The following is a 14069-nucleotide window of genomic DNA, read 5'->3' as shown; positions in this document are numbered from 1 at the left end:
ACACACACACACATACACACCGACATAAATACAAATAGTGGAATGTTATCTAACTTTATTTAATCCTCATAGTTATAACAGTTGAAGGAATAAAAGATTTAAGATTTGAATCGGCCAGTCTTACTGTTATGCCTCATAGTTACTTAGTTACATTAATTGTAGAAAGTGCTATACAGATAAAAGGTAGTTTGAATTGGATTTGACTATGATCAACACAACATTTGTGACTTTATAATGTTTAACATGATTTTACAGCAGAGACCTTGAATGAGCACAAATAAATATGAGTAAAGTCCAAAGATGTTTTAAAGAATAGAGTAAGGGGCCAAACAGTCAAGCTGACTAAGAAGACAAAGCTGATATCAGTTTGTTTCCCCAGATCACTGGGCTGTTTCCCCAGATCACTGGCCTGTTTCCCCAGATCACTGGGCTGTTTCCCCAGATCACTGGGCTGTTTCCCCAGATCACTGGGCTGTTTCCCCAGATCACTGGGCTGTTTCCCCAGATCACTGGGCTGTTGTCACACAGAGAGAAGGCCACTCATAAGCACACACACCCAAACAGCTTTAGACCAATCCACACCAACCAACCTCTACAGTAATCTGCAGTGTCAGAAGAACACTCTAACCTGTATCAACACAATGAATCCCTGTGTCTCCACTCTCTTCCCAGTGTGGAGGTGCCAGTGTGAAGGTGCCAGTGTGGAGGTGCCAGTGTGGAGGTGCCAGTGTGAAGGTACCAGTGTGGAGGTCCCAGTGTGGAAGTCCCAGTGTGAAGGTCCCAGTGTGAAGGTGCCAGTGTGAAGGTGCCAGTGTGGAGGTCCCAGTGTGGAGGTGCCAGTGTGGAGGTGCCAGTGTGGAGGTGCCAGTGTGAAGGTGCCAGTGTGGAGGTCCCAGTGTGGAAGTCCCAGTGTGAAGGTCCCAGTGTGAAGGTGCCAGTGTGAAGGTGCCAGTGTGGAGGTCCCAGTGTGGAGGTGCCAGTGTGGAGGTGCCAGTGTGAAGGTGCCAGTGTGGAGGTGCCAGTGTGAAGGTGCCAGTGTGGAGGTGCCAGTGTGAAGGTGCCAGTGTGGAGGCGCCAGGGCTCTGCAGGGCTGCAGAGGTTCAGTCACTGAGTTAGTGGAGCAGCAGACCTGCCAGCATAGATCCAGAGGTAGGGTCAGGGTCTAGCTCTAGGGTCTAGAGTCTAGCTCTACTGGCATCATGGGGTCTGTGTTGTTGGGGATAGGGGCTTGGTTGATTGACAGGTCAGTGGTAGATGGGCTGGACGTACTCCGGGGGAAAGTAGCCAACGCGTCCGTGGCAACGGCCCTTCCAGCGCAGTGAGTCCGAGCTGTCGAGGACATCGATGACATCACCTCGTACGAAACGAAGCTGGGATGGGTGGTGGGCGGGGAAGTCAAAAAGGGCGTGGGCATGGTGGGGGCGCTGGAGGAGGGAGGAGAAGGGGGAAGGAGGACAGGAGGGGAGAGAGGGGAGGGGGAGAACATGTCGTGTTACAGGTAATGACAGTACACACTGAGGAAGAAACAGTTCCTACATAAACATAAACCCCCCGGTCGCACCTCCCCACCTCTCCACTTCTCCACTTCTCCACCTCTCCACTTCTCCACTTCTCCACTTCTCCACTTCTCCACTTCTCCACTTCTCCACCTCTCCACTTCTCCACTTCTCCACTTCTCCACTTCTCCACCTCTCCACTTCTACACTTCTCCACTTCTCCACCTCTCCACCTCTCCACCCCTCCACTTCTCCACCTCTGCACCTCTACAGGTCAGTTCTGCTGACACATAGTTTTTAGTCACAATGTGTGCTTCTTGTTTTCGCTACCCGCAATGCTTTTGGGGCATGTTGTGTCTTGTTGTTATTATCAGTGACCTATGCACTTTGAAAAGCTCTCTTTTGGAAGTCGCTTTGGATAAAAGCGTCTGCTAAATGAATAAATGTAAATGTAAATGTAGTTCAGAACATGTGGGGCAGCCCAACCCAAGTCAGACTATCAATAACCAGAATATAAACACACTTCTGATTTGCATAATGCAGCCTAAGTCTCAATAAAGTGGTTAACAAGTCTAAACAGGCTGAGCACTGAGCATTCACAGTGTGAATGAAGCCGACATTTTATTGATTTTATGTAAAGCACCTTGAGCTACAATTCTTGTATGAAATGTGCTATATAAATAAAGTCTTACTTAATTACTTACTTACATGCACAGTCCTCTATAGATCCTGTATAAATGGTAGATATAGACACTGTATACATGATCTGCGGTACTGTTTGCTTCAGGATGGAGGATGGAGTCTGAGATTAGGATGAAAGGAAATCTACTTCCAGGCTTGATATACCTGAGCTTCAGGAGCGTGTGTTTCCTGAGAAACATGAAAGTCATGTAAAAGCACAGCATGAAACAAGGGATGTCATAGTGAATAGACAATGCAATGAGAATTTAGAGATAAATTCAGCCAGTTTCAAATAAAAAGCAATGTCTGTCTGCTGTTACAGTGGCCCAGCCCTCCTGCAGTGTAAAGAGAAGATAAACTGTTATTTGGAGAGGGCTTGGGATGCTAACTTCCTGTCTCTCTCCCTGTCTTCCAGGAGAGATGCTAACTTCCTGTCTCTCTCCCTGTCCTCCAGGAGAGATGCTAACTTCCTGTCTCTCTCCCTGTCCTCCAGGAGAGATGCTAACTTCCTGTCTCCCTCCCTTTCCTCCAGGAGAGATGCTAACTTCCTGTCTCTCTCCCTGTCCTCCAGGAGAGATGCTAACTTCCTGTCTCTCTCCCTGTCCTCCAGGAGAGATGCTAACTTCCTGTCTCTCTCCCTGTCCTCCAGGAGAGATGCTAACTTCCTGTCTCTCTCCCTGTCCTCCAGGAGAGATGCTAACTTCCTGTCTCTCTCCCTGTCCTCCAGGAGAGATGCTAACTTCCTGTCTCTCTCCCTGTCCTCCAGGAGAGATGCTAACTTCCTGTCTCTCTCCCTGTCCTCCAGGAGAGATGCTAACTTCCTGTCTCTCTCCCTGTCCTCCAGGAGAGATGCTAACTTCCTGTCTCTCATTGGCTGGCAGCCGGGACACACTCATGTGTATGTTCCCACTGTAAGGCTGCTGGTTGGTATTCTAACCAGATCACAAACATGCACACAAAACACACGCACACACAAACAGCTGCTATTTTTACAGTCAACAGTCAGATAAGGATCATGGCTACTTCCCAGGGGCGTCATTAGACCCTTTTTACTGCCCCAGTATAATTTTGCTGTGCCCCAGTGAAATCAAAAGTTTGAGTTTTAAAAATGTACTTTATTAGTCAGTGCATTAATTTAGATTGATAATCCCGGAAGATTTAACCGAAAACACAAACTGATGCACGCAGAATTCCACATTGGGCACAAGTTTATATGTGCCCAATGTATGTGCCATTTTCGGAGCTTGCCAAATAGCCACTGCAGCACGCACACAGAAGTCCAGGTGTTGGTCTCGGCGCACAAGTCAGAATTGAGGTAGGTCACATTAACTATTGATGTCCCTGCCAAAGCTGATATCAAACTTGCGTCCCTGAACTGTTGTATAGTGGGTTAAGCAAGGGGAGTTTCTATAGCCTATAGTGCATTGTGCGCAGCACACTTGGAAGAAGAACAGGGATATGAATAGGGGGCCTGTGCCCCAGTGAGGGGGCCTGTGCCCCTGTGAGGGGGCCTGTGCCCCTGTGAGGGGGGGGCCTGTGAGCCTGTGACCCAGTAGAGCTTTATGTCTAACAACGCCCCTGCTAGGCCTACTTCCTCAGTACTCCTGAGCAGCATAGCCTGTCATTATTTCCACGTCAGTTACGGCAAATATGTACACACATACACGTCAGCTGGTCCTGTTTATGTACTAATGTGTGTGTAGGCCTACATGTAGTAAAGAAGGAGTTGGGTTAGTTAAATCTCGATCCCTCCTAATCTTCTGGAAGTGATGAAATGAAGGTGATTGTAGGAGCCAAATTATTGGAAAATGCTTTGTTAATATTTTGCATTTGAATATTTAATTATTGCTAATGGATAATGTAGATCTTGTGCTGCACATGTGATGTAAGTGATTAGAATGAGAATATATGACTAGATTAGAGAGACGTGTGTATCTGTGGAAGCATACAGCTTTTGACCATCATCCGTCAACCAATATTGAAGTTTTGCAATTATTATTTTAGTTTGACATTGTGTATATTTGCAACTACTTCGCAAGCGTGAAGATTCTGTTCTTTGATGAAGAAGAAGACGATAATAATAGACATCAAAAGTCAGTCATCTGGGTCTTGTGAGTAGGAACTGTGGATCAAGAGCCACTATAGAAATTGCAAGCTAACCACGGATATGAGTCAGAACAACCTTTCATCCTGCACACGAGTAAGTGTCAAAATTATCAACTAAAATGTAAACCCGAAATGTCACTACAGTGACAGTGTTGCTCATTGTGAGGAGGTCAGAGAAGAGGAATGAGAGCTTAACTCTCTGTTCCTTGTTCTGAGGACAATAATGTTCTGAGCGTCACAATAACTCCTCAATGTGCTGCTGCGTGATGTGATATGCAGCCATCACGTTTATGATGTGATGTCAGGGGGCGTGGTCCAGGGCGTGGCCAACTGTGGTTCAGGAATGCAGATCTGTGGGAACATTGGCATCTTGTCATGAGACAAGAAGATAAATGATTGGCTCTCACCCTGACATCTGCTGATATGAGCCTATGGGATTTCAGTGGATGAGACATCTAAAACTATGTCAAATATCCTGCAACACGTAACATACTTGCATCATGTGCATCATGAGCACAGGGTGCTGTTTTTATGTAGCCTGTCTCCAGTTCTACTACAGGGGGTTATGGGGTGGGGTGTGTCTCCAGTTCTACTACAGGGGGTTATGGGGTGGGGTGATCCTAACATGGGAGCTGAACCAGAGCCTGTCCAGGGGTGGAGCCTGTGGAGAGGGGGGAGGAGCTGCTGGAGGAACAGTAGGGGTGGGAATCTTTTGGTTCCTCACGATTCGATAAAAAATTGATTCACGATTTTTTCAATTTGTAATCTCTTTTTTATATATAAAAATATATATGTTTAAAAATATGATTTTTAAAATGTGTGAATCGATGTGAATCGTTAGAAGACTGAATTGCGATTCAAACTTGAATCAATTTTTCCCCCAACCCTAAGGAACAGGGTGTCTATCTTAGAATAGAATAAAGCATGACGGAATAGAATAGGATAGAAGTTCTTACTCTGGCAAAGTGTTCTGGGTCCCTGAGGAAAACAGCCCTCTCTTTAGCGATGCTGTTGTTGTGGTAGAAGTCCACCAGCTGGTTTAGGGAGCAGAAGAGCTCGTCCCAGATGAAGTACTGTCCTGCAGTGTCCTGCAACACCTTGAAATGCTGCACATGATCTCCATAGCTGGTAGAGAGGGGGGGAGGGGGGTGAAAACAGCAGTACCTCCAAAACTAGTTCTACAACATGAACCCCTTGTAGACACGCACATACACAGACAGAGAAAGGGAGTAAGTTATTAGCTTCAGAAAGGTTAGGGGGTGGAAGGAGAAGAACATGAGACAGGAGAGAAAAGATAGAAGCATACATTTCTACTCTCCAGTTACTCTCCAAGTCAGGAAGTTCTCTGACCATGACTAAGGGGTGATCGTGAGTTATGACCTTCTTCAACCTGAATTCCTTTTCTTTTCAGGTGCTGTGTTCCATGAACAGCCTGTCTCTGTTCTGATTGTTAACAGAGCTTACAAATCTACCCTGCTCTCTTTCTCTTTCTCTCTCTCTCTCTTTCTCTCTCTATCTCCCTCTCTTTCTCTCTCTCCCTCACTCTCTATGAGAATGATCTCTCTCACACAAATGAATTCTCCTAATGCTCCCTACTGGATGAGCTGTGGTACTGCAGCCTCCTGTCAGGAGAGAGGGTGAGAGAGAGTGAGAGAGAGAGAGAGTGAGTGAGAGAGTGTGTGAGAGTGTGAGAGTGTGAGAGCGTGTGAGAGAGTGAGAGAGAGGGTGAGAGAGGGTGAGAGAGGGTGAGAGAGGGTGAGAGAGGGTGAGAGAGGGTGAGAGAGAGGGTGAGAGAGGGTGAGAGAGGGTGAGAGAGGGTGAGAGAGAGGGTGAGAGAGGGTGAGATAGGGTGAGAGAGGGTGAGAGAGGGTGAGAGAGAGGGTGAGAGAGGGTGAGAGAGGGTGAGAGAGGGTGAGAGAGGGTGAGAGAGGGTGAGAGAGAGGGTGAGAGAGGGTGAGAGAGGGTGAGAGAGGGTGAGAGAGGGTGAGAGAGAGGGTGAGAGAGGGTGAGAGAGGGTGAGAGAGGGTGAGAGAGAGGGTGAGAGAGGGTGAGAGAGGGTGAGAGAGGGTGAGAGAGGGTGAGAGAGGGTGAGAGTGAAGAGAGATACAGACAGAAAGTGAGAGACAGAGCAATCTATTAGCTTAGAAATGTTGTGCTTGTTGAATTGACATCTTCATAAATTATAGACAGAGACATTAGTGGGACAACATAGAGAACATTTAAAGACATTTAAAGACTGTTCTGCTTAGACAGCAGCTGTCTAAGCAGAACATCTCTCTCACACACACACAGACACACAAAGTCCTTTCTGCCTGTGATGCAGTGTATTCTAATTAAGGCCCAAAGCAATAGAGAAGTTGTCTTTCCAAGTCAAAGGAGGAGACAGAGAGAAAACAGAGTAAGAGAGAGGGGTAGAGAGAAGAAATAGAGAGAGAGAAGACATAGAGAGGAGAGAACATGATAGAAGAGAGAGAGAGCAAGAAGAGACAGAGAGAGAGAGAGAGAGAGAGAGAGAGAGAGAGAGAGAGAGAGAGAGAGAGAGAGAGAGAGAGAGAGAGAGAGAGAGAGAGAGAGAGAGAGAGAGACAGAGAGCTCATGAGAAGCTGATGAGCTCAAGGGAAGCCCCCCCCCCCCAAGCTTCAGCAGCAGACAGTTATATTTATAACTTTACAGCAAACAGCACAATTCATGCTGCATGAAGGTCATCTGCAGTGCCCCCTCTTCCTTTCCCCCATCTCTCCATTCTCACATCCTTTATTTCTCACTGCCTCATCTTACTTCAGTCCCTAAACTACCGTCTGAGGATGGTTCTGTGGACACAGGACTGGCAGTACTGTACTGTGTGTGTACCTGTGTATTTCAGAATGTGTGTGTGTGTTTGTTTGTGTCAGAATGTTTTGGAGTGTGTCATCCTTTCCATGTCAGGTTGTTGTGCGAGAGATTAAATCTGTAATATTAATATTGCTACAGACAAGGCAGAGTGAGAGATAGAGAGAAGAGGAGAGGGAGAGGGAGAGGGAGAGGGAGAGGGAGAGGGAGAGGGAGAGGGAGAGGGAGAGGGAGAGGGAGAGGGGGAGGTAGAGGGAGAGGGAGGGGAGGGGAGGTAGAGGGAGGTAGAGGGAGGTAGAGGGAGGTAGAGGGAGAGAGAGAGAGGGAGAGAGGGAGAGAGGGGGACAGGGGGAGAGGGGGAGAGGGGGAGAGGGGGAGAGGGGGAGAGGGGGAGAGGGGGAGAGGGGGAGAGGGGGAGAGGTAGAGGGAGGTAGAGAAAGGTAGAGGTAGAGGGAGGTAGAGGGCCAGAACAGGCAGAGGGAGAGTTTTAAGCTGAAAGGCGTTATCTCCCAAAATGACTCATCTTTTAACACAAAACCAGCCCTGCTCCATCTGGCCCTGGTGGTGCTGAGATGTAAATCAGCTGCTTTACCAGGCCAGGCCAGACCCAGGCCACACCCACACTCAGCCCAGGCCCAGACCCACACACACACATATATAAACTTGTGCCCAAACCCCAGATGTCCCTCAGTGTGTGTGGTCCTCACCTGACAGACATAGAGAACTCTCCAGGTGCACTCTCACTCTCTCTGACCAGGAAGGCTCCACACTCCCTCTGTCTGAGACGGCCCTCTGCCACCCCTCTGGACACCCGGCCAGCAAACCAGCTGCACAGGGACAGGGGCCGAGGGGTGAACACACACACACAGGCACACACGCACGGATGCACACAGACATCACATATGTTTTGTTCACCATTCTAGCTAGTCTGGTTTCATCACAGTGCATTTATGGAGAGGCTTGAAGACACAGCTGGTGCATTTTAAGCATTTTCTCACTCAACGTGTGTGTGTGTGCGTGTGTGTGTGTGTGTGTGTGGGGGGGTGTTTGTGTGTGAGTGTTTCATTAGAGCTGGTATGCAAAGTAACACACAAACAATAACACACACACTCACAAACAACGTCAAATCATGTGTATTGTTACGTAAGAGAGCGAGTGTATTCCCCCTGGAAGGGCCTTCTGCTGCAGTACAGATGTCCATACTAGTACCAACTATGCCTGCAGCAACACACACTCTCAGTAGCTTCACACAGCTACATTAGCTGAGACTGTGAAACACACATGTGTGCCAACTCTGGACAGGAGGTGTGTGTGTGCACTCACGCATGTGCTCGTAGGGTGATGTAGTTCTTGGGCACGTAGCCCTTTCTGCTGTGGAGTTCAGCTGTATACCAGTTAGGATCATCCTCCATGTTGGTGATCTGTGGTCAGAAACACACACAAACACAGGTGCACACACCCACATACACGCACACATATTTAGTGATAATCCCATGGCAAATGGGCTCTGACCTATAAACAGCTCTGGAACAAATCACCCATGTCCATCATACAGCTTCTCTGTTCATCATTTCGGCAAACTGATTCGTCATTTGTAATGCAAAAACAACATATTAGACCAACAAGCTCTTTCTGTGGTTGCGACACCCACACACAAGAGCAAGGAGCACAAGTGGACTCTTCCTGTCTTTCTGCTCATAGCCCACTCAGTAGCACCAGACCAGTCCAGCACAACCGCTATGCTTCAGCACACTACGCAGATTGTGAGCGTGTGATTGTGAGTGTGTGTGAGTGAGTGATTGTGAGCGTGTGATTGTGAGTGTGTGTGAGTGAGTGATTGTGAGCGTGTGATTGTGAGTGTGTGTGTGAGAGAGACATAGAGAGAGAGAGAAAAAGCAAAAGAGAGACACAGAGATAGCGAGAGATAAAGAGAAGAGAGAAATGACAATAACATTACTACAAAAAGGTGACCAATATACTAAAAACTGTTCTGGGGTAAAGAGCTAGCTCAGTGGTAGAGTTGTGGACTGGATAAAGGAGTGGATTGAGAGATTCAACCCCCCTCCCCCCTACAGTGCTTTGGATTTAACACATCTACCAACCACACACAATACTGTGTAATCTAACCCCAGTAGTAACAAACACAACTGAATCTGGATCTAACTTTCAAGATTGTCGCCAGTACAGTATGTCCCTTTAGACAACCATACTGCCGACCTCACAATATGTGTTAGGATTTATAATTGGTATAATTCCCAGAGTGTTGAGAGACCCAGTGAGTCTGAATCCCATCCAGTCCCTCTCTCCTCTCTGAATCCATGTGTGCTGTACTAGCATTTGTCTGTGTCAAGTTTGTGTGTGAGTGTGTTTGTGACATGTGGAATTGTGTGTATATGTGTGCAAAATGTGTGTGTTGTGTGTGTGTGTTATGTCTTGTGCCAGATATGAGTGTGTTTGTGTCAGGTGTGTCTCTCTTACCTTGAGTATGTCTCCCTTGGTGAAGCTGAGCTCATCTCTCTCTGTGGCTCGAAACGTGTAAAGAGCTACTGCCTCCATTGTGAGACCCCAGCACACACACACACACTGACACACACACTAACCCCTAGTGATGGGGGACAGAGGGGTGGAGAGGAGGGAGGATGAGGACAGAGATGTTGGTCTTCTTCTGCAGCTGCAATAAAGGAGAGAAGAGGAGAATGAGAGGAGGAAAGGAGACCTCTAACCGCTAGAGAAGAGAGAGACGACTGGCTTCTTACTACAATACGGTCATGAGCAACAGAGAGAGAGAGAGAGAGAGAGAGAGAGAGAGAGAGAGAGAGAGAGAGAGAGAGAGAGAGAGACAGAGAGAGAGAGAGAGAGAGAGAGAGAGAGAGAGAGAGAGAGAGAGAGAGAGAGAGAGAGAGACTGTGAGTGGGAGGCAGTTCCTGTGTGTGTGAGTGTGTCTGTGTGGTGCCGAGTGTGTTTCTTCGAATGTGTGTGTATGTTAGTGTGTGTTAGTGTGTGTTAGTGTGTATGTTAGTGTGTGTTAGTGTGTGTTGCTGAGAGACGGGAGAGCAGCGTTCTATTGAACAGGAAAGGGGAGTGGCTTCAGAGCAGCGCCGCACAGCCAGAAACTTCCTCTCCTACAGGCAACTCTGTCCACCCAGAACACTGCCCTGCCTGGCCACCCTGTACAGCCCAGCTCTGCCTGCACTTTGGATGTGGGTGTGTGTTGGTGTGCATGTTTGCATGAGTGTATATGAATCTATCCTTGTCTCATGTTTCTGGACTGTCACATGGATGAACAGTTGCGTGATTTCTCTCCTACTTGTGGGGATCGACAGTGCCAGATCTAGGTCATCTTATTTCTACTAGGATTCATTCTCTGTGGGTTCCCGTATGGGAAGGACAAATGAATACAGCACACCTAGAGCATATCCAGGTGTGCCAAGCAGGGAGTTTGACTCACTAGCAGCAGCCCCACAGCAGCTCTATAGCAGCTCTATAGCAGCTCTATAGCAGCTCTACAGCAGCTCTACAGCAGCTCTATAGCAGCTCTATAGCAGCTCTATAGCAGCTCTACAGCAGCCCCACAGCAGCTCTATAGCAGCTCTACAGCAGCTCTATAGCAGCTCTATAGCAGCTCTATAGCAGCTCTATAGCAGCTCTACAGCAGCCCCACAGCAGCTCTATAGCAGCTCTACAGCAGCTCTATAGCAGCTCTATAGCAGCTCTATAGCAGCTCTATAGCAGCTCTACAGCAGCTCTATAGCAGCTCTATAGCAGCTCTATAGCAGCTCTATAGCAGCTCTACAGCAGCTCTATAGCAGCTCTATAGCAGCTCTATAGCAGCTCTATAGCAGCTCTATAGCAGCTCTATAGCAGCTCTACAGCAGCTCTACAGCAGCTCTATAGCAGCTCTATAGCAGCTCTACAGCAGCTCTATAGCAGCTCTATAGCAGCTCTATAGCAGCTCTACAGCAGCCCCACAGCAGCTCTATAGCAGCTCTATAGCAGCCCCACAGCAGCTCTATAGCAGCTCTACAGCAGCTCTACAGCAGCTCTACAGCAGCTCTACAGCAGCTCTACAGCAGCTCTACAGCAGCTCTATAGCAGCTCTACAGCAGCTCTACAGCAGCTCTACAGCAGCTCTACAGCAGCTCTACAGCAGCTCCACAGCAGCTCTATAGCAGCTCTATAGCAGCTCTATAGCAGCTCTATAGCAGCTCTATAGCAGCTCTACAGCAGCTCTACAGCAGCTCTATAGCAGCTCTATAGCAGCTCTACAGCAGCTCTATAGCAGCTCTATAGCAGCTCTATAGCAGCTCTACAGCAGCCCCACAGCAGCTCTATAGCAGCTCTATAGCAGCCCCACAGCAGCTCTATAGCAGCTCTACAGCAGCTCTACAGCAGCTCTACAGCAGCTCTACAGAAGCTCTACAGCAGCTCTATAGCAGCTCTACAGCAGCTCTATAGCAGCTCTACAGCAGCTCTACAGCAGCTCTACAGCAGCTCTACAGCAGCTCTACAGCAGCTCTATAGCAGCTCTACAGCAGCTCTACAGCAGCTCTACAGCAGCTCTACAGCAGCTCTACAGCAGCCCCACAGCAGCTCTACAGCAGCTCTATAGCAGCTCTACAGCAGCTCTACAGCAGCTCTATAGCGGCACTCTCTGGGGTTCTCTGCCTGAGGTGGAATACTGGCAGGGGCACCATAATCATCTGTTACTCACGAGTGTGTGTGTGTGTGTGTGTAAAACAGCTGGAGTGTGTGTGTGTGTGTAGTACAGCTGGAGCGTGTGTGTGTGTAGTACAGCTGGAGTGTGTGTGTGTGTGTAGTACAGCTGGAGTTTCAGAGCTCTGGAGAGCCTGTGATTCATGCAAACTCGCAAACTGAACTTATACATATCAATCACCACACACGCACCTAACAGTCACCACACATGCAGACACACACACACAACACACACACCTACCAAACATCACACATGCAGACACACACACACAACACACACACCTACCAAACATCACACATGCAGACACGCACAAACCTACCAGTCACCACAGGAGTGTTTTTCACTGGTTCCAATAACAACACAGAGACACAAGACAAGCAGGAAGAGGAGGAGGAGGAAGAGAGGAGAGGAGCAGGAGAGGAAGCAGAGGAGCATAAGAAAAGAGGAGAAGTGTTTCTCTTTAAGCTAGACGGAACAACTGAAGGCTGAGCGACAGGATGCAGTAAGTGAGTAATGGCAGAGGAACAAGGAGTGTGGTTGAAAGCAGAACTGGCTATAGACACTAGCCCCCATTCCCAGGATATCAGCCATCAGTCAGTGAGCTGGTCACATGATATGCTGAAGGACAGAACAGGAAGCTGAGTCATGTCATTCACACAGACAGCCCGACCTGAGCGTTTACTGGAGGTCTCGTGAGTGTGTAACGTCCAGTGACCAGTGAGGACTGTGGATACCACAACATGCAAAAGGAAACCCTCTCAAGGTGTGTTCAGTCACACTGACACCATACACACACACACACAAGTTCGTTTTTCCATCCCAGTCAGGCCCAACTATTCACTCCAACACACAACTGTGTTACCCCTCTCCCCTCACCCCTCTCCCCTCACCCCTCACCCCTCACCCCTCACCCCTCACCCCTCTCCCCTCTCCCCTCACCCCTCTCCCCTCACCCCTCACCCCTCACCCCTCACCCCTCACCCCTCACCCCTCACCCCTAACCCCTAACCCTGACACTGAGACTCCACACCCTGACACAACGTTCCAGATTCTGGCTTCCAGCACAAGGGCCTCACAAGGTCGAGTTTTTCACACACCACACACCACACCTTTCCTGACTAACAGTGTCTTGCATGTGTTGCATGAAGGTGATCATAAACATGCAAATACATGGAAGGACAAGTCAACAAAAAGTAGTAAAAATAGACGGGAGAATGATTTTTTCTTGATCATAAGTTTACACACTCTCCATCAACCTGCATGGCAAAAAACATGAAATGTTAGTTACTGGCACAGCACCTATATGTTAGTATGTACAGTCGTGGCCATACGTTTTGGCAATGACAAATGTTGTGTTTTGCTGTTTCAGTATTTGAGGAAAATGTATTCACATGTTTCTATAGAATACTGGAATACAATATGGCACATTTCATATTTGTTAAAGCTTTTTGCGGGCGAACATTTTCAATACATGCAAATAGTCCCCTCTTTTACAATCTGCTCTTAAAATCTGAATGATTTCATCTGGCTACAACTAGTTCACACTTTCCCCTGTGCTGATGATATGACTTACTGAAATTATGTTAGCAGTCATATTATACCCAGCAAGCTTTGCAAACACCAAACGTATGTTGCTTCCAATACTTTTGGCCACGGCTGTACTGTGTCTGTGTATGTGTCTGCTTGTGTGCATGTAGGTAAGTGTGTGTGTGTGTGTGTGTGTGTGAGAGACCTCAGCGGATGCGGGTGGGCAGGGGAACAACCGGGTGGGCACAAATACGTGTTACAATGAAACCATACTTTCTGGCTCTCCCTCTCTTTCACTCTCTTCCTCTCTTTCTCTCTCTCCCCCTCTGTCTCTCTCCCTCTCTCTCCCCCTCTCTCTCTTTCTCCCTCCCTCTCTCTCCCTCTCTCCTTCTTTCTCTCTCTTTCTTCCTCTATCTCTCTCTCTCTCTCATCCACCCACTGTCTTGATCTCTACCTTATCTCTTTTTATCATCCCTCCATTTCACCTTTTTCCAATCTCTGTAAAAAAAATATATTCACTGTCTCTCTCTCTCTTCCCCTCCTTCTCCTTATTCTCTCTCTCTCTTCCCCTCCTTCTCTTTATTCTCTCTCTCTTCCCCTCCTTCTCCTTATTCTCTCTTTCTCTTCCCCTTCTTCTCCTTATTCTGTCTCTCTCTCTTCCCCTCCTTCTCCTTATTCTCTCTGTCTTCCCCTTCTTCTCCTTATTCTGTCTCTCT

General features: G+C 47.9%; 1 protein-coding gene across 3 annotated transcripts; it reads right to left on the bottom strand.

Moving 5' to 3' along the window:
- Positions 1-38: 38 nt before the first annotated feature.
- On the bottom strand, positions 39-9881 carry grapa (GRB2 related adaptor protein a). 3 transcript variants are annotated; one of them, XM_084678273.1, is made up of 6 exons: positions 9591-9881; positions 8436-8533; positions 7820-7939; positions 5240-5408; positions 4570-4634; positions 1340-1424 (listed from the first exon to the last, which is right to left on the bottom strand). In XM_084678273.1, the coding sequence occupies exons 1-5, from the start codon at positions 9666-9668 to the stop codon at positions 4572-4574; spliced, it is 528 nt and encodes a 175-aa protein (XP_084534399.1). In that variant the 5' UTR covers positions 9669-9881; the 3' UTR covers positions 1340-1424; positions 4570-4571. The 3 variants fall into 3 exon arrangements, with proteins under 3 accessions (XP_084534396.1, XP_084534399.1, XP_084534398.1); XM_084678270.1 differs by lacking the exon at positions 4570-4634 and having other exon boundaries at positions 39-1424; positions 9591-9871; XM_084678272.1 differs by lacking the exon at positions 1340-1424 and having other exon boundaries at positions 3272-4634; positions 9591-9880.
- Between the last annotated feature and the right edge of the window lie 4188 nt (positions 9882-14069).

Source organism: Hypomesus nipponensis, chromosome 17 (assembly GCF_054491055.1).
Source record: "Hypomesus nipponensis isolate SF chromosome 17, ASM5449105v1, whole genome shotgun sequence".
Classification (NCBI taxonomy): domain Eukaryota; kingdom Metazoa; phylum Chordata; class Actinopteri; order Osmeriformes; family Osmeridae; genus Hypomesus; species Hypomesus nipponensis.
The sequence above is the reverse complement of the archived record's forward strand: the minus strand, read 5'-3'. Positions and strand labels throughout refer to the sequence as shown.